This window comes from Cataglyphis hispanica, chromosome 12 (genome assembly GCF_021464435.1).
Source record: "Cataglyphis hispanica isolate Lineage 1 chromosome 12, ULB_Chis1_1.0, whole genome shotgun sequence".
NCBI lineage: Eukaryota > Metazoa > Arthropoda > Insecta > Hymenoptera > Formicidae > Cataglyphis > Cataglyphis hispanica.
The window spans coordinates 5,069,014-5,097,006 of NC_065965.1; the positions used below are offsets into that span (position 1 = coordinate 5,069,014).

Below are 27,993 nucleotides of genomic sequence, written 5' to 3' on the forward strand. Positions count from 1 at the left end.
ATTCTATAAAAGTTTTAAAAATAAAGATTTTGTGCGCAACAATTAATAAACAGAGTATATTTGATGATTATAGAAATAAAAATATATAAAGTTTGCTCAAAATTATACTTATTATAAGTAAAAAAATGAAATAGTATTTCATGAAATTTTATCTTTGTATATTAAAGTAAATGTATTTTAGAATTTATTCAATTACAAAAAAGTATGTCCCATTTTATATATACAACTCAAATTTTTACCAAAAATTATATATTTTTCTGTGTTATTCTTTTTTTGTTGTATGAGCCAGTCAGTTAATCATTTGCTTCATATTAATTTTTAAAATTTGTTTTGTTTTAAACAGATATTTAATTCCATTGTATATCTTCTGGATGATCTCACAATACATTGTTTTAAATTTAATTATGAAACCAGGATATTTTTAAACAGCATATAACAGACATTCTAAATGTATAGGATTCTCAAAGTATGCTGATTTGAGTCATTTTGCTCAAGCCCACTCTATTATATTAATATATTCATATCTATAAATAAATAAATAAATTTATATTTACAGATCTCATTTCATTTTGTTTTAAAAATAAATATTGATCTTAAGTTTGACATCTTAAAATCATCTCAATTTTCACTTTTCATTCTTATAGCACATGCGCAGAATTCATTCTCGTCTAGTCAGCTATGAACTGTGATTCGTGAACATGGCGTAGAGGTTAGAAAAGTTTAATAATTTACATTTGCTTTCAAAAAGTGAATAGTATAACATTTTAGATACATTATTAATTATTTAACACTAATTTCAATGGCGGAGCAAGAGACTAACTGTATTTTTTGTAAAATTATTAGAAATGAAGAGCCTAGTGAAAAGATTTACGAGGTATGTACAATGATTAACCTTTAACGTATTTTTTGACAGCTAAAAAGAAAGCTTTTGAAATGTAGAATAAAGCAAATTTATATTATAATTTGTTTCATAAAAACAAATATATATATATATATATATATTTATATATATATACTTGTACATTCAATATATTATATGTAATACATTTTATTTGATATTTATTTGTGGATGTGGAAATAATATATTTATGTGATTTTTTATTGTTGTAGGATGATGATGTCACATGTATTAAAGACATTAATCCAGCATCAACACATCATTATTTAATATTATCAAATAAACATATATGCAATGCAAAAACACTTAAACCTGAAGATTCTGATCTTTGTGAGTGTTATAGATTTATACATATATATATATATATTGTAAGACAGTTTGAAAATATTAATTATTAGATGAAATCTTAACATTGTAATCATATCTGAATTTCAGTTGATAAGATTGTTGCTACAGTAGACATTATCTCAGAAAAATTGAATCTTAATCCTGCATCTACACGAACAGGATTTCATTGGCCACCATTTAATACAGTTAATCATTTACATCTACATGTTATTTCTCCGATAGAGAAAATGACTATTATAAAAAGTGTGATGTTTAAATCCAATTCTTATTGGTTTGTGAGTGTAAGTACGAAGGTTTATTACATATGCACAAACAAATACCATACAAAAAATTGCTATATATTGCTATTTTTTTTTTACAGACTGACTACGTCAAGTCTCGTTTGGAAAAAAGTAAATTATAAATATAGAGTATTATAATTTTATTTGTTATTTTTCATCATGGTAATAATATGAAAGATTTATATAATTTATAATTGAAGCATTTCATGAAATTGCAGGTATAAAATTATTATAAAATTTTCAAAATTAATAGGTTTATTGTAAATTAGTTAAAACAATATTACGATTTTATTTTTATAGATTTTTATTTATAAGAATATGATAGATGTGTTTTATAATTTATTTAAATTCTAAGATGTACATCTATATAGATAGATATATAGAACGTTTTTAACAAAGAATTATAAACACGTTTATATAAATTTTATATAAATTTTTTTTTAATTTATTCTTTGCAATAATATTTATTTTTCAAAATTTTTTATTTAATTTCCTGGGATTTCCAATAGTTACCTTCTGGATAAGCATATTCTATGATACATTCGTTCTTAAGTTTAGTTGAGTATCCAGAAGATAAAGGCGGCATATAATAGGCATTCCTTATATGGACAGGATTTTCAAAATGTTCGTGTTGTTGATCTACATATTCTATCATACGATTTTCAGTGGTTTGACTTAAACAAATATAGTCCCACATTTGAAGATGTTGAACCATCTCGCACAAACCTACTCCACCAGCGTGTGGGCATACTGGTACTATAAATAAAAAAGATTTTCTATTATATTTTTTTTTTTTTTTAAATTGATTTTTGTAAAATTGATTACAAATTAATAATAAATTCTTCTTGTTTACAAACTTACTTTTCAATTTTTTTGCCATGAAATATACGGCCAAAATTTCATTAATCCCGCCAATTCTTGCCGAGTCGATTTGACAAAAGTCAAGTCCAAACATTAAAAATTGTTTAAACATAACGCGATTCGCGCACATTTCGCCGCTAGCAATTCCGATATTATAGTTCTTTAACGCGTCTTTTATTTGAGAGTGCCCAAAGATATCGTCGGGAGACGTCGGTTCCTCTATCCATAAAGGTTTGTATTTTGCCAATTTTTTCATCCATTCTATCGCCTGCCCCACTTCCCAGACTTGATTCGCGTCCAGCATCAATTTATTCTCATAGCCTATCACTTTGCGTATCATTTCGCACCTTTTGATGTCATCGTCCAAATTCAGACCCACTTTTATTTTAAACGCTTCAAAACCACGATCCAAGAATGATCTACAAAGATCTTCGACTTGTTGATCACTGTATCCCAGCCATCCGACTTGAGTTGTATATGCGGGAAATCCGTTTTCTTTCAGCGTGAGTTCTTTAATTTGTTTATGTACTGCATTTCTTTCAAGCATTTCTATCGCCTCCTGCTCAGTCACTATATCTCTACTGCATAGAAATGCATATATTTATTCAAAATTTTGTCGGAGCAAAAATGTATAATTTTATGTAAAAAGTTCGGCTCACATATATCTAAAATCTATAGTGGAAACGAGCTGTTCGGGCGACATATCTGTAAGAAGCTTCCAGACAGGTTTGCCTTCGATACGTGCCCATAAATCCCATAATGCGTTAACGATCGCCGCTGTAGCTAAATGTATCACCCCTTTCTCCGGTCCGATCTAAAATATCCAAATTACATTTTGATATAGTCACCATATTTTAGTTGATCATATGTATATACGTCACTTTTCATTATACGTTACCCATCTCAACTGTGTGTCACATGTCAGCTTTCTCCAAAATGACGCAAAGTTGGTATAAATCTCTCTTGTTGTGTGATTTTTAACGATTTTAAATAAGGATTTACATGCTAGCACAACTAAAAAAATTGTTATCGAAAAAAAATAAATAAAATAAAGAAATAGTTTGTGTATATCTGAGATATGGTCACAATAATATATACCAATTTCAGTTCCCCTTCCTAAAGTAAATGTAAGGCCGTATCCTTCATATTCCGTGTCCGTTTTAATCGTTACATATGCGCAAGAGTAATCAGGATCAGTATGCTGTTACAAATAATAATTATTTTACAATGATGTGTAAATGGGAATTAAATATGTGTCGAATCAAATTATAAATTAATATTATTAGATTAATAAAAGTAGATCAATAATAATTGCATGAGTTGTTGTATTGTGAGCATATTTAATATTTACGAATGTATTATATCCATGGTTTTTTTCAGCATAATAGCGGATATTATACAAATTATGTATAATAATATATATATTATATACCATTGCGTCGCTTCCATGATGCTGTAATGATGTCGGAAATCTTATATCATGCACTTCGATATCAATGATTTTTGCATTTATCATTTTTTTAAATAACGGTTATACTAAATACTTTTAAACCGAATACAATATAATTACGATGTTAACTGAATAGCAATTGAATCGTTACTTCGAGCGTAATGTCAAGAGACAAACGCAGACACAAATATCATATATCTTATCTTCTTACATAAATATTTGTGTCATTAAAATGTACTGCATCATGCGATGCATCTAACACAAGTACAATATTTATCTAAAGCTAAGTAAATAAATTATTTATGCTATGTTATGGATATATATTATAGATATTAATTAATATAAATAATTCAAAATAGATAGATACTATAATAAATACTAGATAATAAACATAGATCATATCGAAGGAAGCCCTACCTCTCTTTTATATATATTTTATATAAATTTCAAAATTTTTAATTACATTGTACTTTAATTTTTTGGGTTTATCATAAATTTTATTCGACATTGATATGGTGGTAAAAGCCTTTAACAGATCCATATATAGTTTTAATAAAAAACTAATTAATAAGAAATTAATAAGAATAATTTGAAACTGTTTCTTTTCGTTATTCAAAAACTCTTGTAAAGTGATTCTTAATTGAGTTATACTTTTCTTGCAAAACAAAAAGAAATATTACATGCCTTTGCGATTTGTGCTGTCTCTATGACTTGCATTAAATCTAAAACGTCTACTTTAATCATAAATACTTCTGGTGTATAAGCAAATTCAAAACGAAGCATAATAACCGTAGCTATTTATTATAGATAGAAGAAGAATCATAAATACTATCAACATTAAATATATATTTTTAATATTTAATATTTGTTTATATATAAAAGAATAGAATAAATATATATATGTATATTATAGAATAAAAGAATATATAAAAGTCACACACATGAAAATTTATTTTTATTTATTACAAATATTTCAAAATATTATTTTACATCTAAAAAACTAGACACTTTTAATCAAAATAAGTACAATAAAAAACATGTTTTTTTATCTCTCAATATCTTTTAATTATATATCGGATATCGGATATAAAATCAGATATCAGATGTAATGTGACTTTTCCAGATCAAATCAGCTGTTTTGCTAATTCTTACATTATCAATAATTTCTTTGCCGCAATAATCATAGCTAACAATAATAGTTTAAATAATATACATATTTCATTATTAAATAATTCCTCTGTATCATTAAAATAAGTAAAGCACTTTATTATATAATAAAACTTAATTATTGAAAAGTTTGTGAAAGAAAAACTGTATGTATTTTGAAAATGTTATGAGAATTTCTATTATGTGAAACATATCAATTCATATATATAAATAAAGTATATATATATAGATATCCTCTCTGATTCCAATAAGATAATATATATTGCCAGAGTAGATAGCAAACGATAATTTTACCGATAGTGTTGAAAAAAAGATGTATTTCTACATGATCTTTAAAATAGAAATAGATGGCGGTATTAAACGAGTAAGCGTCTTACGATGGAGAGGGAAATAAAAAAAGAGGGAGAAAGAAGAATTTCACGTCGCAATATCCGTACTGAATTACTGAATAGTGTGCACGTGTGGATATATAGTTCGGTTACGAATTAATTACAAATAAAACAAAAGGAAAATGTATTTAGATCCGGAGCTATCGAATACTTTCGAAATCATAGTGGGAACGTACGAGCAATATCTGCTCGGTTACAAAGTCCACAGTATCGTAAATGTAAGTAAATTTCGACACGTGTGTACCTTGATTTGATTACACATCATATAGTATTTTTAATCGATCTCCAGGCATCCGGTGATAGTACAAAAGAAATATAGAAAATATAAAAAATACAAAAGAAATATAGAAATATAAAATTTAAGCTATATTTTTTAAACTAAAATCTTTTTATTTTATTTCCAGGAATATAACATAGAGAAGAGTTTTGCGACTCACAGCCATGTTGCAAGCATACGCAGTGTTTCCAGTAGTAAATATTATCTAGCTTCTGCTGGTGCCGATGAAACAGTATGTTTGTATGACATGCGTTCTAGGAAAGAGTCTGTTAAATTAATACATCATAAAGGTACATAGATAAATGTGTGCTTGTATGTATAACAATAAAATAAATTTATATTAAAATAATTATTTTTATGTTTTGTTTGCAGATACTATCAATTGCATAGCATTTACTCCAGAAGGATCGCACTTGTTTACGTGCAGTAGCGATGGAAGTATAAGTGCTGTTCGTTGTGGCAATTGGCAATTAGATAAACACTGGTTAACAGCACATAAAGGTTCGGTTAATACTTTTGCTATTCATCCAACAGGGAAGCTAGCATTATCTACTGGAGAAGATGGTGTTCTTAGAACATGGAATCTGATCAAAGGTAGACAAGCTTACGCCACTAATTTAGTACCGAAATTGAAGTCTAACGCTAAGTGGATAACAATCATTAAATGGAGTCCAAGCGGTAACAAATATCTATTAGCTGTTAATGGGAATATTTACGTGTATTCTGTAGAATCGGCTAGCATAGATAAGGAACTTACATTTGATTCAAAGGTTATTTGCGTAGAGTTCTTAAAAGATTCCTTAATAGCAATTGGTTTTGAGAATGGAGAAATCAAATTTTGTGATCTCAGAACTTCAATACATACATTGAACACAAAAGCGCATAGCATGAGAGTGAAATGTATCGCACATATGAATGACTTATTAGTTAGTGCCTCCAGTTCTGGAGAGATTAAACTTTGGAAATATAACAAGCACAGCTTGGATATGCTGCAAACCGTTAATTGTGGTGCAAGAATTACTTGCCTTTCTCTTTCACAAACCTATAAAGATTTAGTACAACAGGAAGAAATTACACTAGAAGAAGACAAGAAAGTAAAAGAGAAGAGCAAGCTCAGATTGAAACAGGAAGTTATTATTGAAAATGAAGGCGAGTGGGATGTCACAGATGTTACAAATCCCCAAAACAAAATGTCAAAACTTAAACATAAAAGAAAGAGAGCTACAGAAGACAATGTCCAGAACTTAAAGAAGAAAACTCCAAAATTGAAAGAAATTATTGCTTCAAAAAGACAGGCAGAAGATGCTATTAATGATAATTCAAAAAAGAAGCAAAAATTATTAAAGGCAAAGTCTCTTAGTAAAAAGCGAAAAGAGAATAGCGCTGCATCACAAATTACATCTCCACCAAAGAAAATGAAAAAGATGGATAAACTCGAAGAACCATCTCTTTCTCGCAAAAAGCACAAAGTAAAAATACCGATGATAGACATTGAAGATGTTCCACTTAGGAAGATAAAGAAAAAAGTGAATACAGAAAAAGAAGTCGTGCCAAAAAGGAAAAAGAGAAAAATAACACAATAAAAATTATATGGGAGAAAGAAGTCTCTTTATAAAAGTTATTATTCTCTACCGTGTGATATTTACATGATAAGCTTAAGGCTAAGAATAATGTCTAAGAATATGTAATAAATTACTTGCTAGTTCCTATAATTGTAAATCAGTCTATTTACAATTTTTCAGAATTATCACTGCACCAACATCTGTTCTTCTCTCACAATATAGATATCTAGATTGAATGAGATAATAGTTTCTGGCGTTTTTGCATCACGTCGTTTTGTATCACTCGAAATAACGCGAATAGAGCATCTACCACAGGATACACTTGTGCGGTGGATTCATTGGACTGCCGAGCGGGCATCTCCACGCTCTTGCGAATTCCGCGTTGTTCGACAGTGTACCGATAACACGAAAGTGATTCGGTGCGTGCACACCTTCTATCACCTTAGACTTTAGTGCTCCATTCGTATAATTGCCGCACCAGACCTTAAAAGAGAGATTAGCATATTCATAACTTCTGATCTTATAAATCTTATGCTAATGAGAACTATGGAATCTTCATTTACGTATAAAGCTCGTGTGCTTATTTCAGAAACATGTAAATTTGTTTATAAATAAGTTTTTTTATTAGCCTAACAAGAAATCTCATTATATTATCAATTCCAAAATGGTGTAAATTTTTTGCTTATACGCGTTTTTCAAAGCATACATATAAAAGTGTTCTTCTGAAAAACTTTTTTTATAATATAATGTTTGACTTAGCAAATCTCGCTTGTAAATTGTTTCAGATTCAATGTTTTTTGATAAATCAGAAAGTATTTATTATCATTTCTTAGGCAGGAAGATTTCTTGTTAGATTTAAATTAGTTTAAATATAACGAAGTGTTATACATAATGTGTACAGAATCTTTTCTCTTTTTATCATATTTGATTGACTCTTAACTTATTAGCTTTCAAATTAGTCCGTTTGGTACCAATATGCAAATTGTCTTGTCCTTTTTAGCAGAGAGCTATCTGCTCATATGTTTTTTCGCCAAAAAGCGTTAAAAACAACTATTTGACAGAATAAAAACGATTGTGATTTTCGCTGATTTGAAAAGTGCTTTTTTTTTACCTGGGCGAAACCTAAGAAGAATAGCTGCTCGTTGCTATAATCGACGAGACCAGGTAGAGCTTGCTGATACGGGTTGCGCGCAATTAGTCTTTGATATGCCCTGTAAGCTTCTCTAATGCCGCCGTTGTCGGCGATATTTTCTCCCTGAGTATTGATGCCGTTCACCTAAAAATTAGTCGAATGGAGCGAGAAGTGCCTTGGCACTCTTTCTTTTCGGTATTTTCAACAAGCAACGGGGTTACTCAATACTCACTGTGAAATTATCGCCCAGCTCTGGCAAATGATAACTGCTGTATTGCTCGATCATACACTGTACTTTGTCATGATAATGTCGTAATGTTTCGTCGCTCCACCATTGGCGGAGATTGCCATTCTCATCGTATCTGCGACCTGTGACACAGAAAATCGTATAATTCTAGATATTATTATAAATATGCGGGTATTTTAATATTAAAGAGAGATGAATGAATAGCCAATTTAGCGATATTACAACGCGCGTTGGGTTGCCGATTGTCTCACCTTGGTCATCGAAACCATGCGTAAGCTCATGGCCCATGATAGCTCCCATAGCGCCATAATTGATAGACCTGTAATACATAATATTAGAATTTCCAGACTTACGATAAAGATGTAAATTGTACGGAAATGTGTCATTTTATTTTCATGAGTTTTTGTTTAAGAATACATCCGACATAAATCAAATTGTGTTCTATAGATTAAAATAAAAGTTGTAAAGTAAAAATTATCAAATATAAAGCAGCGTGTTTTTAGCAGTTACTATATAAGATATTACATACTTATTGAGCAATATATAGGACAATTAGAGAGAAAAAAGGAAATTATATAGATTGTAAATTGAAAAGCTAATCATGAAATAACAGTGAGTTATAAAAATTTTGTCCTTTTTTTTATATATAAAATACAAATTTATACGTACTCCAATCCATTGCCATAAAATGGAGGATGCAAAATACCAGCTGGAAAAGCTAAAATCACATTTTTTTTTTTCTTAATTTTGATGAATAACTAAATGAAATTATTTTGTAAAAATGATGATAGATACAAACGACTGTATCGGTTAAGAGAAAGAAAGATCAAGTTGAATACTTACTGACTGAATTTAATATGGCGCTATAAAACGCGTTTACCGTCGTGCCCGTCGATATCCACCTGCTTCTGTCGGGTTTTTCGCGCAAATTATTGAAACTCTTTTTCATCGCCACGTCAGTCAATTTTAGAAAAGTCTCGAACAATTTCCCATCGATCACCTCCACCTAAAAAACGATCGGGACGTTGTGCGGGAGGTTTGCAGTAGAAAATTATTAAAATTATAAATGATATTTGTATGCGCGTACTCCTTCGTAAAATTTGTCCAACTCTTTTGGATCCGTGACCCAATCAGGAAATCCCACGAACGGTCTCATAGCGTGTAATTTTCTATGGGCTCGAGCTCTCGTGCCGGTATCCATCCAATCTAATTCCGTAACCATCTCATCGAATGCTGCTCTAATGTCCGATAACATCTCCAATGCCTATGATGACAATGGCATAATCAATATGTAGATGATAATCAATTATGCAGAATAATTATTTTATTTTATTATATTTTTATATTTACCAGGAAAATATTGAATAATTAGTAAAGTGCACGTATATTATATTTTTTAGGTATTTTTTATATAAGCTTACATATTAATTATATCGCTTACAATTATTATCTACAAACCTTTTCTCGGGCTTGCTCGTTGAAGTATTTCTGCGCGTAAATATAGCTGAGCGCCATACCGAAATTCGCATTGGCATTTCCAGTGCATCCCTTCCAACGAGGCGTCTTCTCCTTTAATCCGAAAACCTTCTGCGAGAACTGGAAGCCGAGATCGCGAAACTTTTGCAACGTCAAGGGGGCAACGGTCGAGTATACGCTCCACCAGACGTATCGCACTGAAAAATCAATTGGATGTTTCTAGCATTGTAAATACATCGCGAGATTATAATTTTTCATGCGGACAAAACAGTTGTAACTATGCGCTTTTTTGTAGAAATCGAGCCCGATAGCTTCGATCTTTATGATCTTTTGATCATCTTTCTCCTTCTCGTGGAGGTTCACGTTATTCTTCTTTATTGTAGATAACGGACGACGAGCGTTTTGTAATCAAGAAAATCTGTGCTTTGCCACATGTCTTAGTTTAGTAAATATAAAAATTACTTTCGATATTTTTCCTTCTTTTCTTTTTTATTTTATCGGCAAATAGATTTTTTATTTATTTTGTCTCGTCTTGTTAGTTTATATTCTTTATGTTATTATTGATAATTATTTGATTGGACAGATTTTAGCAGAAACGCTCAGAGCGTTGCGAATACTTGAATGTATAAACGCGCAAAGGGGATGCTTCCGCGTTAGAAATATAGGCAGCTTCCCTTTCTCGCGCATTTAGTGTATCTAATGGAAGCAAAAGCAACGGAGCGCAATGAATAATAAGCTGAGTGAGTGTACATTATGCCGAGTGGCAATCGCCCTTGATTTGACGAGGACGCGTAAATTAGACGTACCTATCGTGGCGGGTTGAGTGATGGACAGCAGCAACGGTAATTTCTGCAAATACTGCAGGTCTATTAAGATAACTCGATCTACGGTTGGATTTATCGTGACATTCGTATTCTCGAATACGGATTCCAGGTACCTCGTCCAGTTCCACTGGAATAACATTCGCGCGTTTGATTATTCTAATATTAAAAAAGATTATTCATCTTTTTATTGTTGATAATTTTATCAGATAATTTTTATTTGTTACAAAAAATAATTTTATATAAAATTTAAGGAATCTTTCATTATGAAAAGTAGATATTATTGAAAAGTAATTTTAACTTTTTTCATATTATTTTTGATCATATAATTTTAAATTTATTTTATTTGTTAATAATCTCGTGAAGATGACGAAAACTTTATTTCATCTAATTTTAGTTAAAATTTTGATTACATATTTCGAAATATTTCTTTGCATTTAATTCTATTTTAAAATATTTATTGTACGCTATTAACAGTTATTATAAATTATTTATTTTTCATGCAAATTGTGGATATTCTTGCTCGGAAATAAATTAATAAGAATCTTGGAAGAATTAATATCGCTCTACCTGCAACGCGCGTAGATCTGTAAGTTGTTGCAGCTCGTCGATTGTCACGTCGTGAAGGAGATGATCCGCGCTGCGACGCTCCTCGGGTGTTGCCATGATCTGGACGGATTTCAAAACAATTAAACGTGCTCCTGAAACGATTATCCTCACATTGGAAGTTGAGTAATCGAAGGTAAGAAATGTTTGATTATTCTATCTCGCGCGATTCCATATTAGGATTACCAAATAAATAACTTTTCGAGTGTGTTGCCTTTAACATATTTTTAATTAATTCACATAAAATATAATTTGATAAAGCAAGGAACTTACTTTGGCAAGTTTCGTACCGAACTCTATGATCTCGTTGGCATAATTTGCGCTCATGTTACCAGCCCCCGCGAGTTCGACCATGGATTTTATGTACTTTCTATACTCCATCAATTCTAATTGAAATCGCCGTGGATCTAGTAGATAACGCTCGCTAAATCCGGGCGATGCTTGCTCTATCTAAAAGAATTTTATTTTTTTTTTATATTACTACTGAAAATAACAATACTTGTATTAGAAGTGTTTTCCCAAAACAGTTCAATTGTGATAATGATAAGAAATTATATTTAATTGAATCATTTAATGTTAAAAGAATATAGCAAAAATTCAACATTCTTTTTTTTAATTTCCTCTATGAAAATATCGAAAATTACATAAAATTGCATAAAATAAAAAAAAAAGAAATTCTAATAATATTTTATAAATTGATAATGATCTTAGATAGTCGTATAAAAGAAACATTTCATTTCTCCGAATAAAAAAAGAATGATTTTTAATTTCTTTTAAAATTTGATTTTTTCTTCTGGAACTATAATTTTTTAGAATTAAATGGATCCATTTTTTTTTTTTTGCTAAAATTTATAAAATAAGTTTCAGACACATTCTCACCATCATTCGATTTCTTGTAGTGTCCTTGACGTCTTCGCTAATGTAAAAATTAATAAAAAGATTTAAGCCCAGTGCTCTCTGCGCTTGCCCTGTTAATCTCGATATATCGAAAGAGGGTATTTTGCCCTGCATCGGCGGGTCCTTTGGTAAACCTAAATTATTGAGTACCTCGGATATAGGCTGTAAGCCTAAGGCCTCAACACTCGCTGCAATTCGATAATTTTTGCCATAATTTTAAAGACATTCTATTGTTGTTTAAAGCTATATATACGAATAAATCTTTTTTATAGTTTAAAGTGAAAAATGCAAATTGCAAATTGCGCATAATAGATTCCACGAATTGTACTTTCAGTTATTCAAAAATATCTAACTGCTTCTATTTAAATCATTTATACGCTTGGTTATGCGATTCGTAATTACAATCGCTCGCGAGGCACGCGAGTTCCGGTTCTTCGTAGCAATAAAGTCGTCAATTTACTCTATTACGTTGTGACTAACGCCATAACGGTAATGATATGTGGCGATGTATTGTTAACTTATTCTTTTGATTTTATTGCTTAAGAAAATATCATTCTATGTATTATATCTTTGCGCGAAAAAACGATTATTGAATAATTTATCAGTGTAAACAAATTACTAGAATTAACAGTTGTATCATTGGTGTGCGAAGATATAATTATTTTTTTATCTTCGATATCGGTAGATACTCTTTATAATTTCATATAAAGCTTTAAAAATTAATATACTACAAAAATTTTGGGTATCTGTTTTTCGAAAATATTTTTAACATCTATTATTTATATATGCTTATGATTTTAAAAATCTTTTTTTCTTCCCTTTTATCACAATATATTGAAGAACTTAGGATTTTAACAATTTCATTATTGAAATTGTCAATCATGTCAGTCGCATTATTCAATAACTTTAATCCTTAAAACTTACCGACATCCATACAGGTCTTATAAAGTGCTCTCGCCAGTTTGACTGGCCTAAGATCGGTCTCCTTATCTGGCTCCTCCAGTAAAATCCTTAAATTCTCCAAAAGTTTCTCCCTAAGCAAGCTCAACTGATCCCAAAAGCTCTGGCTTTGGGGAATCGGATGCTTGTTGATCCAACCACCGCATGCGAAATTGTAGAAATCTTCGCAAGGGTCCACGGATCTGTTCATCGCGCCTATTACTCGCGCCGCTATGTAAACGAATTTATCTTCGGATTATTTTATAATTCCACCATTGTTATAATCACGAAAGTCCTGATTATTATTATCGAGATTTCATTTGAGAAAATAATTTAAGTTTTTATTTTTCAATAAAAGTTTGAAATTTTGTATTGTATTTATCATTATCTTTTCTTGAAATGTTAAAGAATAAATAGAATGGAGAATCGTATACCTGTCTTGATGCATTCCTCGCTCTGGCACATTTCCTTGTATTCTTCCTTGCGGAAGACGGCCATCTGCAACGTCAGTGCTGCAATGAGAGCGATGACAGTCACTGCTAACAGACCAACAACGATCACGAGCCTCATCTCCTTGCCGCTCGATTTCTTTTCATCTCTCTGATTGTAATTCCTGCGAGAAAAAGAATTCCAGTGATAATGAAAATTTGTAACATAATTGAAATATGTTATAAGATTTTCTATACTTTGTTTTAGTAATTTATAAGATTTGGACAGATTTCTAACTATCGCAATATTTTTATTATTATTCTCAAAATTTACTAAATGGAACATTACTTTTTAGATTATTAAGAAGAATTAAATAAAAAAGAAAAAGAACCAAATGAATAAAAATTGTTTGCATAAGTATTTTTATAACATTCTTATTAAAAAATAATGTTGAAAAGAGCAATTTTATATAATTACATTTTTCAAAGGGATAGAAAATTATAATTAATAAATAATAATTAGAAAATTATAATTAATAAATAATGATTCTCTAGATAAATAACTTGGGAATAAGAAATAAGAAAACATTTTTGATCTTTTAATGAAAAAACGCTAATTTACCACGAAACATCGGAAGTTCCTTTGGTATTCTCTTCCGCGTCTCTCTCATTGTCCTCTGGATCGTTTACCTGCAACAGAGAAATCACGATATATACAATTATTGTACACAATTGTACAATTATTGTGTTTTATTCTATGATAACAAATGTGTCCATTGAATGTGCCTATAAAAGTATAATTGCTCGAAATGTTAATACATAGAATGGCTATTTCGATTTCACAAAAAAGCAATATATATATGACTTAACTAATGTACTTTGAATCTTAAAAACGTGAGAAATCAAAGTTCAACCAAACAGATGCATCTTATAAAACATAATCAGACATGATCTTGAGGTACTATGATAGGCTTCTTGTATATGAATTGCGTATTAAAGAAAAAAAGTTTTGCAAAGAAAGAAAATGTCTCTCTACACAGAGAATAAGAGAGATACAAATATAGGAAATGCGAATTTTAAATCTTATATCTTATTTATTAAAATAAGCAAAATCAATTCTACGAGAAAATAGCTTGCATTGACTGTCGCCATAATACTAATGATCTATTATCTTTCATCTTGTGAGATTAACAAACATATTTTTATCAATTTTCTGACGTTAGATGAAGATAGAATGTGATAAATCTTGATTGAACAATCGATGCATTCAAATAAAAGCTCTCGTCTCGTTTACGCTTCAATCGACGTTAAATTCTACACATCTGGTCGGACTAAACCTTACGTAAGCTTGCATTAGCTTTTCATTTATTTTCGCGTCATTGCCGCGAATAGTTTCGATGAGTTTAATGGGTCGAGAATCGTTCAACACAGGATATTGGGCACGAGGAGAATAATGCCTGAAGTAATCCCGTCGATTCTGGGGCAAGGTGAGTGTATCGAACACACAACTTGATGCCACTGACAGATGATACTTTGTAATTTAAATTAGGTAAAACAGTTATTTCTGTTCGTAATTATAGCGCTAGTGAAGTAAGTCGGAAAGAATAAGATCACACAAGTCGACATTGTCCTTCCTGTAAACAAATCTAACAATAAGAACACTCGAATAACTATATACTTTATATGAGAGCATCTCTTGTATTGTCAGCTTGTTGTCGTAATGTAAATTATGCGCTATGAGTTTGAAGATTTTAGAATTTGCATTTATATGACAATTTCAAATTGTGAAATTACTTTGGAAATATAACGCGCATCGAAAAGATAATGACATAACAATTTATTCTATATTTTCAACATGATATAATTTTTCGTGTACTTATCATAAGTTAAAACTAATCTTTTTACTAAGCTTCATAAAATTAACATAGTAAATAGTATTCGACATTTCTAGATTACATCTCTAATTATAATATAAAAAGAAATAAAAAATCGCACTGATTAACACGCGATCCTTATTGATTATTCAATTCCCAAGTCATTCTACTTCACTGACATCAATTAATATTAATTATAGCCAACTGAATGTTCCTCGTGTGTGTATTTGTATTCTATCTTGAATCGTAAACGTCAGAGAAGTAGAACGCTCAACTAAAATTAATGAATCAAAAAATTGACACAATTGACATTTTGAAATTTCTTCATTTCTCTTTAATGTTTCAGACAGTCTCATCTCTCATTTCCTAATTTTCTTGACAAGCACGACGCATTTTTCTTCGTTTTATATTATTTTATTAACCCTTTCACTTTTAGCGACTCCAATTATTTTCTGAATTTATAATATATAATCATATAGAACTTCAATATTTATTTACAAATATCATTTTATATTATTTTCTTAATTTAAAGAATGTAACGTCATCAGATTTTTAAAGCCGCATGTTTTTTAGAGATACGAAACAAAAGTCTCTGCCTTTTATTAAATCAACAGATTCTATCTTAAAATATTTAAGATTTTAAACAAAATATCCTTAAGTCTGATTTTAACATTAACTAATTAATTTTTTCTTTATTTAATTAATTCTTTACTTCTCTAAATCATGACATGTTGATCATAATACGCGAGTTGTGATAAAAACACTTTAGATAAATGCGACTGGTGCTAATTGACGTGATGTAGTAGGCTTTGAGATTTCTAAAAGTTAGATTAACATCTTCGTGTTTATAACCGATAGACAAGAATCCGATTTTCCAGGCGGTACATCGGCGTGCGCTCGACAACGTTCCCATTATACGATCTCCCGAATCGACAGACTTTTACGCGAGAAATACTCGAGCGCCGGCGCCCTTTTTTCCCTCTTCTATCCATCGCGTATGCATATAAACGGAATTGCGCAATCGTGTATCTGTTATTTCGACTTCCTCTACATTCGATTAAACAGAGCGATTCTCTACGAGATATACACCATGATTCTAACAAGTTATTTTTAACTATTTTCTCTGTTTATTTTTCGCTTTCTTCTCCTTAATCTCCCGTCTGAATGAAAAAGTGCCACTTGTACATTTATCAGTTATTTAATATTGATTATTTGTTAACAAATTTAAAAAAAGAAACAGATTGTTAAATTATATGTTTTATGATATTGAAACTTTTGTTCTCGCTATATTTCTTTCTCTAGCATAAGTTTTACAATAAAATAATTAAGATTTCTTTTTTTTATACACGTATAAAGATTTTTAACAATGAAACATAATATAACTATATTTTTTATGTTTGTGTAGAATCACGAGCGTGTTATATTATTTTTTTTCTTTTTCTTTTTCTCTCATAACGCATATCTAGTTCTTTTCTTTCATAACATATGGCAAATCACTTTTTAATCGCAATTAATAAATATGCAGTAGCATATAATTTATGATTGCGAAATGCCCACTTATTCTCACATATATTAATTACTCCTTTACGTTTAATTCACGTGTATCGCGCAGCGTGAAAATTCGCGGAAGCTCGAAGAGGAAAATTACATTTCATTTACATCAATAACTGGATATGTTTTTTACATTGTTTTTTTTTTTCACTGATAGCCACTCGCAAGTCGACAATTGTCATCGGCCTCACTACTCGCTACCGATCGCACGTCCTTGCAGTCAAATAATTGTCATCCATCTGACGTCGCTTCCGATGCGGCGTCGTTGTCCTTGCGCATCGTAAGATTTCACCGTTTAACGTCAAGCCAGAGATGTAAATTCCATCTAATGATTAACAGCGCGTTTGACATTGAATTTAACGGTGGATCGATAGAATTTCAATTCGTCTCGATGAGTGCGATCGGGAAGTACTCGTCGAATTGGCTCACGTTCGCGCGCGTCGCGACGAATACGTATCTTTGTATGACCCGCTATTTGTAAATGGAATTACTAACGAGTGACTGTATTTATTTTGTTGATAACAAAAGTCATCGAGTGTATCTTTCAACGAAAGATTATATTCTCGCCTACGAAACTCCACTGTTCCCCTCCTTTGTTCCGCCGCGGAATATTGCACATAATTAATTTCTTACGTCACGTTGATAGATTCTTTTGCGATCGACGGCGGATCGCGCGATAAACAATCAGGGCCGTTGGTTAAGCGTGCATAATTCAATCTTTTTCCCTCTTATTTACATCACGATGAGGGCTTGGGGAGATAAAAAAATGCATACTGAAGGTTTAATACTTCCGTTTCCTCACTGCGACCAATGTCGGATTATAATATCAGAAGCAAGAAAAATTATGCAAATTTCCTTTATGTAAATTATATCAAAATAAATTAATTTTTGTATAATTCGCGTTTAATAGTGATAAAATTAATAAAATATATCGAAAACTTCTTTTATCCTGTATATTAGTAAATGCACATATGTATAATTCAATCTTGCATATATTCTACATTTCCAACAGAAGTGAACCATATGATGAAGTTTTATGGCTAGTCATTAATCCGTGAATCTCTCCGATAGGAGAGTCATAATTATTCGGACGAGCGAAATCATTTTTCTTTAGAAGAGTACTAATTCCATTTATGAAATCTAGATTAATCGTAGGAACTAATATATTTTTTGTTGTTAATATACTTATCCCAATTTCTAAATTTGAAAAGTAGGTTGCAAGTCACTCATAACGATATTTGATTTAAAGTTAATTAATTTTCATATAATGACTGTTTTGTTCGAAGAAATGTAGTTTGTTGCTAATTATATCTTTTCATTTTTAATCCGCGTATTCTTTGAGAAATTTCTACGAAGTTACCTAATAAAATGATAATTTCAAACAATTTATTCCGAGTATGCATTAAAGAAGCAAATGCATTGAGCTTTAGCCAATGGCATTTGCAATAATATTACATAACTAATCTTTTAATGCGTGTGATTAATTTTTTATATACTTCTGTCAAAACTCTCAATTATCTAATTACGGTTTTAATTCTAAGTGCGATAATTGTTTAGGTTTTTGTAATACGACTGAATACACGATTTATTGCGTGTAGACTCTTCTACTCGATTCTTAATTCTGGTCAGGTGTGAGTCAACACGAGCAACTCGCGCCCGCGGCGACGTACCGTACAGTATTAATTTGTCATCAGAGTTTTTCAGCTCATCACGTACGAGGCAATCTAAAACGTTATAGAAGACATTGACTCCGATCGTTTGCGGCACGTGATTACTATCGCTCGATCTATATGCTGCACGCTTCTGTCATATCTCCATTAAATCGGGATATAAAAAATTTGCCACGCAAATGAAAATATATTTTTTAAATATGATATATAGATCGTGTCAGAACATGTAAGTACATACACATATCTGGCAAATTGTTTGATAAATCTTAATGGTTTAATATCTTTATTATATTTTACAATTTTTTTATAAAAAAAATTTATAATTTTTTTGAATTAGATAACTATTGACAAATAAATTTTATAATATGCCATCGACATCAAGACAATCGATTTCTTTTTTCTATCAAATAATGAAATTTTCGTCATATATTCTTTCCTAAGTACTGATGTTTTTAATGTAAAATTAGCTAAGTATAAAGAAATTGCTTATACAAGTAATTTATCTCTTTAGACGACCTTCACTCTATCGTCGTAATTGCATTGTGCGGAATGAATAATTCTTTTTTTGCTGAAATTATCAATTCTCCTTATTAGTATTTTCCACAGCCGTATCATTTCAGTATAAAATCGACAATAAAAACCTGGACAATAAATTATCTAAATTGCTTACTTTGAAAACGATATATAAGTGAAAATCTTTTCATAATTAGATACGCTACTCTGATTTATATTTGTATTTGTCGCGCGCAAATTAATTACATTTTTAAATATGCGACTTGTGCCACTTCCAAAATAAACGGCTCAATTTAGAAATTTGGCCAGTATCGTGGGTCGTTGTCGTCTGGAGACTTTCCTCCGCCGAGAGACTCGAATGATGTTTTCGCAAGAGCGGCTCATTATTCTCGTTTACGTTCGCAGCCTGTTCTCTGAAGAAGAGACAAATGTTTGGTGTATTTTTGTTGAAATATTTCCTCGCGTGAAAAAATATACGTACAACGAATATACACATCACGATGAACATTTCCCTCGTTACATGTTTCATTCGTTTATTTATTTCGTCGCGCGTATCTTCGTGGAGAGATCTGATATGTTTATATCAAATCAATATTGTCAAAAAACACTATTTACATCGTTAAATAATCGACAGAAAATTTTCAAAAAAAAACAGGTACAATATTTACAATTTGTATTGGCGATTTTCGGCAGACAGTAGCGTTAATTATTTTTCAATGATTACCGATGTTGCGAAATGCAGGTTGAAGGAAGATTGTCGCACGGGCTGTCTTCAAAAGTGACTAATATTCGAGTCATATAATCACATATAGTCTGTATATCGTTCGCCGCAAGTGGAATGCCTCAATGCTTCATTGAGAGGATTCTATTTCAACGACACGAATGTGGGGAGTCGTAAGTGTCGCCGCGCTGTTGATGTTTGAAACCCATTATCGTGCTATTATTTGATAATAATACAATTACGGTAGCAAAAGTGGTCACTGACTTCTAGCTTCGGAGATCAAAACGATTCTTCATCCCGAACATTATTTTTCTTTCCGCGTCTCTTTCACTGCGAGACTAATTATTAGCGAAATGCAAAATTATCTCTATAGAGAACTCGCTCCTTGAAACGGTTTACCTAACAGGGTAACCAAAAAAAAATTTTTGTAAAATGTTATTTTTGTAGATTTTTTATTCCGTCTTCGATTACATAGATCTTAGCAAAATCATAGTCTTACGAGTTTATGACGTTTGGCTAGATTAATTGATCAAACGAATTCTAATTAGCTCATTTTCTTAGACATCAAATTTGCTAAGTGATCAATGTTTGACAATCCTGACAATGCAAGTCGCGGAATGCAATCACTGCATTGCTTAATGTAAAAAAAAAAATATATATATATATATATATATATATATATATATATATATTTATAAATTCGTAGCGTGTTGGGAATCGCTCGAGAAATTCAAGTCAATGGCAAGAAGAATGCTTGAATCCATTTCACGAACCCTTTCGCAGAAGTCATTAAGCAATGCAGTGATTGCATTCCGCGACTTGCATTGTCAGGATTGTCAAACATTGATCGCTTAGCAAATTTGATGTCTAAGAAAATGAGCTAATATATATATATATATATATATATATATATATATATATATATATACGCTCCACTTCTTTTACCTACTTTTTCGATGAAAGAAACAATGATGTTTTCGTGGTAATCTCGTTGAAATATAGGGTCAATGTGCAATCTCATATCACCAGATAATAAAGAAGCTGAGGAGATGAATAGAGAAAGGAAGTAAATAGATTACGATAAATAAAAAGTTGATAAGATTAATTCAATTATCTATCCGAGCATTCGAGAAGCTAAGAACGTTATAATTTTGCAGCTTATTGTTAGGCTAACTTTTATCTTAGTATATTTTTTTATTTCTTTTTTACTTTATTTATAATCATTTTAACTGGAAACAATTTATACATAATTTATATAACAATTTATATATAATACATATATAATTCAGAAAAATGCATGAACTATGTTGTGCTGTGAAAGGAGAAAATCGATATTTCCCATAAATGGTATCATCTGCCTCGAGCACGAATAAAATACGATATTTGTTGTTAGTAACTGGTCTTATTGTAATTATCCTTTATCCGCAATCGATTGACCTCTTTTTCTGTCAATAAAAAAACTAGAATCGATCTCAGCAATGTTCAACTATTTGCGGTTTCTAACGAAGTAGTCGAACACGGCAGTTTACTTTTTCCTCTTAATTGGATTTATAATCGAAGAAAATAACGATTGATCGATTGATTGTGCAAGCCAAAAAATTCATGATCACGCGCGAATAAAATTTATTTAATATATAATTCTAACTATATAGATATATATCTCTGCTAAAATGCTTTAGCTTCCATATATAAATAACCATATATAAATTTAGAAAAATTTAAAATAATGATCAATGCAAAAATAAATGGAAAAATGAGTGCAAAAAATTATGAGACAAAATTATTAAAACATAGTCCATGTTTTTACATGATTTTATGTTTACACATATTAAAAAGATCGAGTTTATTCTCAAATCTCAGTAGAGATCATAATGCTCTTTTAGAATCGATTTTTTGTTTAATCGTATCGTAACCGCGAATACTTTACTCGATGATTTCCATTCTTCGCATTAATATCAATGCGGAATAAATTGCAATCATTTGCGCCTCACCTTACGCGCATAATGATATGTCAAGGTAGTAAATGTGTATTTTTATGCACATCAGCATGCACGTGACGCGAGAAACGAGACGTGTGGACGCCGATAGCGAAACGAGATGAAGGAAGAAGGATCCAATAACCGGAAAGGAAATCGTCAACAAGTGGGAAGAGACTTAATACCTGCAAACTGCAATCGATTCTTTGAATGTAATATTCAATACAAATTTCTACGATGCTTTTTAATCGAGTTTTTTTATTAATTTCTTTCTTTTCTTAAGCTCGATGCGATCTGCATTGAATTTCGAGAATTAACGTAACATTATTGGTGAAGATAAATATTTAAGGATTTATCATCGGCAAAGTATTAAGCGAGATAATCTTTCAAAGTACATTCATCAATTAGAATTAATTTAAATAAATCGCTTCCAATTGCGTGATGTTGATTTCCTGACAATATATACACGAGATGAATGTGAAACGAGACTATTATACGAACATGCGGAATTTGCATGAAATTTTAAGAACGTATTTTCTGATTTGGAGACGATTTTATCTCGATGCAATTTTGCTGCGCATTTTCTGCTCGAAACTTGCATTTTCGAGTGACTTTAATTTTATTTTATCAAGTAAAATTTCTGATAGAAATTAAACATTTTCTTTCTCGAAGCAAAAGAGAAAATATACGATAAAAAAAAATTTGATTACATTTCCAAAATTTTATTGTTTTTGCTAAAAGATAATTCATAGCTCGTTTAATATCAAGTTTTTTTTTAATTTAATGGTAGCAAGTACTAATCATAGTAAGTACTTTTAGAAGCATGAGAGATAACAGAATAATTTTTTATGCATGCGTATAATTTATGTTACTAAGAAAATCGTGCACATATCTGCAAAATAAATAATTCCGCAATGATTTTTTATTTTATTACAAGAGAAAAAGAGTCGGTTCTCCAAATCGATTAAAGAATAGATGACTGAATTTTGATGAGACAATCGACACGATGGCATTCGAGCCTGACTTATCTCAGTCTCTACGTTAATTCGTCATCATATTCTATCGGCGAACGATAGATATAGATGCGCGGAAAGAAAAAAAGCACGCTCGTCTCACCTTGTATTTCATCTTCGCGTCTCCTTCGCCGTCTCGTCCTTCCTGAGTAGTCTCTAGACTCTTAAGCGGCGTGTCTGCAAAAGGACGAGAGGAATTATTATTAAAAATGTCCCTGTGTGCCCGTCCGGGCACAAATGCGACGGCGGGAACATGAATCACCTGTTTTGCATTGAATAAGAGAAAACACAAGATAATACTCTTGTTGTCTTCTTTCTCCTCGTCGCGCTTTGTGATGATGATACGCGTCCGTCTTTTCGGGAAGACAATAATGTCGCGACACTCTCTCGTCCTTCCGAAAAACTTTCGTCGAGCTTTATTCAATTTTCAGTGTCACGTATTTCGAATATAAACACATACATATTTCGTGCTGAATACGTACAAGATGTTTGGTTCAGTTCATCTTAAAAATACGTGATTGTATGACAAAAATGAACTATTAATGCATATAAAATTCGAAAGAAAAAGAAACGGATGAACGCGTCGACTTTTACCGGATATGAAGACTTCAGTAGTGCGGATAGTATGTGACGCTTTCATAATGATTTACCTTCCTGAGATCAGCACGGTACATTAAATCTTTAACGAATTGCGCGCACGACTTGATAGCTCGATTGTTTCCCTCAAAATGCTTTCATTTCCAAAAGAGCAAACTCTTAGCATCTCAGTACTCTCTTGCATTTATGTACAACTTTTTGTCAAGGAATAAGAAAAATAAAATCAAAAGATAAAAAATTATTTGTAAGGAGAGCTTATTAAGAATATTTATTTATTAATATTTCACACCACAAATTTTCATACTTCGACGGGCACTCTCTACACGTGGAAAGAAATTGAGAGGATCTATCTCGATTAACGGGTTAAACCGCGTGGAAAAGCGCGCGTCCATTCGTGGCGATTTACTCCCTTTTGTGCCGCGAAATTGCGTCGTGAAATCGCGAGATCATTATTAAATCGGATGCATCCTGGCGAATCGAGACGAAAGCGTCCGCTCTCGCTCAGGATCGGTGTATTGTAGAATATATACACGTAATCTCAGAGAGAGAGATATATAGGTTTCAATCTATTATCATACTCATTATTGATAATTTTTCGTACTGTCAACGTTGTAGTTAATCTTGACGTACGGCAAAAACAAAGTAAAAAAATTTTTTTTACTCAATCTTAATTTTTTGAAACAGAAAAGAAATTTAAAATTATTTTAGAAAAAATAGTAAAAAAGAAGAAATATGAAATTCTTTTTACATCTATTTCGATTTTTCGTGACACTGCCATATTATAAGTATCATGTATTAAGAGAGAGAAAGAGAGAGCTTGCGCTCATACTATATATATATATATATATATATTATATTTTATACTATTCATTTTCTAAGTGATCTTCATAATTTTTTTACGATGCGGTTAAAAAATTCCCCTTGTTCATCATTATACTTACATAATTTGTTGTTTACAATACGCAAGATTTTTTTAAGTTATCTTTATAATCTTTTACGATGCGGTTAATTCTTTTTGTTCGTTATATTATGCTTATATAATTTGTTATTCATAATATATATATACATCTCGATAGCATTGTCCACTGTCCGTTGCATCCATTCCGAAGCAACTTGCTGGCCGTTTAAATCCGATCCTGATCTCGATACGCGATGCTTTCGATTTCGCATCTACTAATCGTCACGCATCTTCTGCGAGGGAATCGTGGTGCAACGATTGCACATAGTCATCTTCGATCATTTCATGCAGCTGGCGTTTAAAGATATAATATTGAAGTGGATAACTAAAGATATATACCCGGTTGCTCTTACGCAATAAAATGTCTACAGTTGCAGTTGCACTTGTATTACATTACTGTCTAAAAAATGGAACATTTGCATTATAAATACGTTGGCTATGCTTTTCAAGTGAAATAAAATAACTGATACACAAGTTTTATTCAAATATAAAAAAGAGACAAAATATCTCTTCTAACATTAACATATATAGTTCATTATTAATAAAATTAACAATTAATTATATTATGAAAATCTGCTTAAATTATATTTTAATTAAATAAAAGATTTTTTTCATTCTAAAGGCACATACAATGTAATTATTTTGGGTAACAGAAACTTGATTTACTTTGATATTTACTTAAGAAAAAAATTGCTATCTGGAAAATGTTTTGGACACATGAATCTTATCAAGGCTCACAGGATGTTGAAGATATAAACGGACAGCGCGCCGCTAGTTTTGAAAGAAACAGTCTCTTTGTACAGACACCGAAAAACTCACCGAGGGGTCGCGTGTGTAAAACATGCGTGTGTGTAGAAGCACTCGTTTTAAAATCTATTCATAAACGCGAAACGCGCGCGTTGTTAAAAGAGAGTCGCTACGTTCGTTAAGACGTTCGTTTCCCGCCGAGCGAGAGATATCACATAAATTCGAAATTTAACTTCTTTAAAGCGAGACGATACACTAACCGCTTTCCTGGCGTCTCGCCAAGGGGTAATTTAATGTCGGAGAAAAACACTTTTGTTGAAGACACGCTATTAATCTTTCCCACCACTCATGTATTTTTTCGATTACATTTTTCTCGATTTCTTTATATCGCTGACTTGAGATTAATCGATTAATCGTACTCTTTTCCATATCTCGTATAATATGGAGAAATTTTCCAATATAAAAGTTTCTCATTAAAAATCATTTATGCGACAATAAAATAATATTGTTTCTGTTTCATAATAATAAAATTGTATCATAAAATTGTTTAATAAAATTGTATATAAATAATATTCTAACACTCTTCATAAATGAAGAAAAGAACAAATTTTTTAATCATAATATCAAAAAACTATTGTTATTACAAACATTGTCTTGAATAAATGTGTGTTGAAAAACAATAATCGCAAGATGAGCATAACAACTATGCAGTTTGCAAGAGAGGATACGCAAAAAATTTATCTCAGATATTCAATGTGACAAGAGAAATGCTTTCACTTCTGATAAAAATATACAAACTGCATAAAATTAAGTAGACTAGAACTCTCTAATGTTTATGAGTATCAAACAAATAGAATACGCAAAAATATAATAAGAATAAAGTGAAAGGAAAGGAGAATCTTATTAACTCTTTCATGAATTAATAATCATTTTGTCATCATCAGTTTGTCAAATTTTATAGATACAATTTAAAAAATTTTTTAAAGAATTGCAATAATCATTTCTTCTCAACTTCTATTATGCATGTTCTGTGATATTTTAAAAAATTTATTGGCGTCACATACGATAACATCGCTAAACTATGTCACTATCAATATGTGTCTATATATATAGAGATGTACGCAAGATTAGAGACGTCTGTCTTGAGAAAAAACCTTCGACCTCACAATGTATACTACGCGTGTCGCGTGTGAAACTTAATGTATCACGTGCACTTTTCTCAGAAAAAATCTTATATAATGATATTTATAAATAACATTATTATATATATGTATAAACGAATTTTGCATAATAGTTCACTGAAAGAAGTTGTTGAAAATTATAAATATTAAAAAAGATTTTTTTATCCAAATAATCTTCTCTATTGATTTGCAAATTTATTTTTTTCATTGACTAGCAAAATGAAATGTATAATCAGGATATTTTTACAGATTTCTTTTAGGGTTATTAACCGCGAAAATATATATATTTTGTAATAACACATTTTTAATTTTAATTAAAATATTATTTATAAAAAAGTTGCTCGATATATATATTATTATAATATAAATATTTTTTTGAATATAAAACATAAAATATATATAGAGAGAAAATGTTAAATTTATTGAGATGGATATTATTTTTTGTCAAAAAGAATGATATCTTAAGAATTCATTTGTCTCTTAATGTACGATATATCGATTGTGATAAGTGCTCACCTGTTTGCAGTCTCCCTCAACGAATCTCTCATAGGCGCATATTAAATATATATCGCGCGCGCGTTTCAACTTTTTGTTCTCTTCGCGCCGCGAAATATTTCCGCAGCGGAAATAAATAGTCGCAAAAATCGGCGGGAAAACACGAGCGCGCGTTTCTGTCGCGATTTTTCTTTTGTCGCCGCAGCCGCTTCACGTCATTACTTCGACTTCTTGTTCGGCACCTGTCCCTTTTATTTCTTTCTTTCTATCTTTCTTCTGTCTACGTTTCGACGGCCACGTGTGTCGGTCGCGACGGAGGATGCGACTCGAGGATCGTTAGTAAACTAAACTGAAGTTTTGGCTTGTGGAGGAGCGACTCTAATCTTCGAATCCCCCACCATTTCCGCGCCACGATGCCTCGTCAGGGACGGATCAATTCCATGCAGTTTGAATCAAGCTGTTGTGTGAATTTTTTTCTCGAGATGTTCAAAGAAATAATTTTTTTTTTGCTAAAATATTCATCTAATTAATATTAAAATTTACTGTTACATTAGACATGGCACAATTATTTTTTCATTGACTAAGCTTACATATTTCATTTTCTGATTTTTGTGTATCTTTTATATATTTATTTTTTTATATTAATATTCATTTGGTCAAGCATAATGATAGAAAATATCTAAGATAATATCGAACATAATTCCCATACATTATTCAAATTCCAATATCCAGATTCGCTCGAAATCGTTTTTGACGCGTGTTGACAGCGGGCGCCCGATGACGGTAGCGCACGTCGTCGCCATCGATCCCGATCGGTCGACGTCGTAGATCTTCGCGTTTTCTCGGTGGCGCTTTTAAAGAGACGAGGATTTCACGGTCCGCCGGCATTTGCCGCAAGACCTCATAGGTAGAAGGTGT

At 31.1% G+C, this 27,993-nt stretch overlaps 4 protein-coding genes across 8 annotated transcripts; 2 read left to right on the forward strand and 2 right to left on the reverse strand.

The window, feature by feature from the left end:
- Nucleotides 1-682: 682 nt before the first annotated feature.
- LOC126853737 (adenosine 5'-monophosphoramidase HINT3-like) lies at nucleotides 683-1,797 on the forward strand. Its single transcript, XM_050599767.1, has 4 exons — nucleotides 683-874; nucleotides 1,111-1,228; nucleotides 1,334-1,527; nucleotides 1,608-1,797. Exons 1-4 carry the CDS (start codon nucleotides 800-802, stop codon nucleotides 1,647-1,649), a joined length of 429 nt encoding a protein of 142 aa, XP_050455724.1. The 5' UTR covers nucleotides 683-799; the 3' UTR covers nucleotides 1,650-1,797.
- Nucleotides 1,798-1,807: 10 nt separating this feature from the next.
- LOC126853687 (mitochondrial enolase superfamily member 1-like) lies at nucleotides 1,808-4,110 on the reverse strand. The gene is made up of 6 exons (XM_050599680.1): nucleotides 3,821-4,110; nucleotides 3,487-3,589; nucleotides 3,287-3,402; nucleotides 3,048-3,202; nucleotides 2,389-2,969; nucleotides 1,808-2,283 (listed from the first exon to the last, which is right to left on the reverse strand). The coding sequence occupies exons 1-6, from the start codon at nucleotides 3,902-3,904 to the stop codon at nucleotides 2,009-2,011; spliced, it is 1,314 nt and encodes a 437-aa protein (XP_050455637.1). The 5' UTR covers nucleotides 3,905-4,110; the 3' UTR covers nucleotides 1,808-2,008.
- Nucleotides 4,111-5,381: 1,271 nt separating this feature from the next.
- On the forward strand, nucleotides 5,382-7,254 carry LOC126853673 (p21-activated protein kinase-interacting protein 1-like). The gene is made up of 3 exons (XM_050599644.1): nucleotides 5,382-5,612; nucleotides 5,799-5,961; nucleotides 6,044-7,254. Exons 1-3 carry the CDS (start codon nucleotides 5,517-5,519, stop codon nucleotides 7,252-7,254), a joined length of 1,470 nt encoding a protein of 489 aa, XP_050455601.1. The 5' UTR covers nucleotides 5,382-5,516.
- Nucleotides 7,255-7,257: 3 nt separating this feature from the next.
- On the reverse strand, nucleotides 7,258-27,429 carry LOC126853638 (neprilysin-4-like). 5 transcript variants are annotated; one of them, XM_050599516.1, is made up of 18 exons: nucleotides 27,097-27,429; nucleotides 23,360-23,511; nucleotides 23,201-23,274; nucleotides 14,402-14,469; nucleotides 13,786-13,964; nucleotides 13,337-13,582; nucleotides 12,395-12,600; nucleotides 11,789-11,965; nucleotides 11,480-11,578; nucleotides 10,895-11,039; nucleotides 10,071-10,285; nucleotides 9,700-9,876; nucleotides 9,456-9,618; nucleotides 9,282-9,330; nucleotides 8,864-8,931; nucleotides 8,598-8,734; nucleotides 8,345-8,509; nucleotides 7,258-7,716 (listed from the first exon to the last, which is right to left on the reverse strand). In XM_050599516.1, exons 1-18 carry the CDS (start codon nucleotides 27,126-27,128, stop codon nucleotides 7,540-7,542), a joined length of 2,529 nt encoding a protein of 842 aa, XP_050455473.1. In that variant the 5' UTR covers nucleotides 27,129-27,429; the 3' UTR covers nucleotides 7,258-7,539. The 5 variants fall into 5 exon arrangements, with proteins under 5 accessions (XP_050455473.1, XP_050455478.1, XP_050455476.1 ...); XM_050599521.1 differs by having other exon boundaries at nucleotides 23,360-23,500; nucleotides 27,097-27,428; XM_050599519.1 differs by having other exon boundaries at nucleotides 23,360-23,600; nucleotides 27,097-27,428.
- Nucleotides 27,430-27,993: the final 564 nt, after the last annotated feature.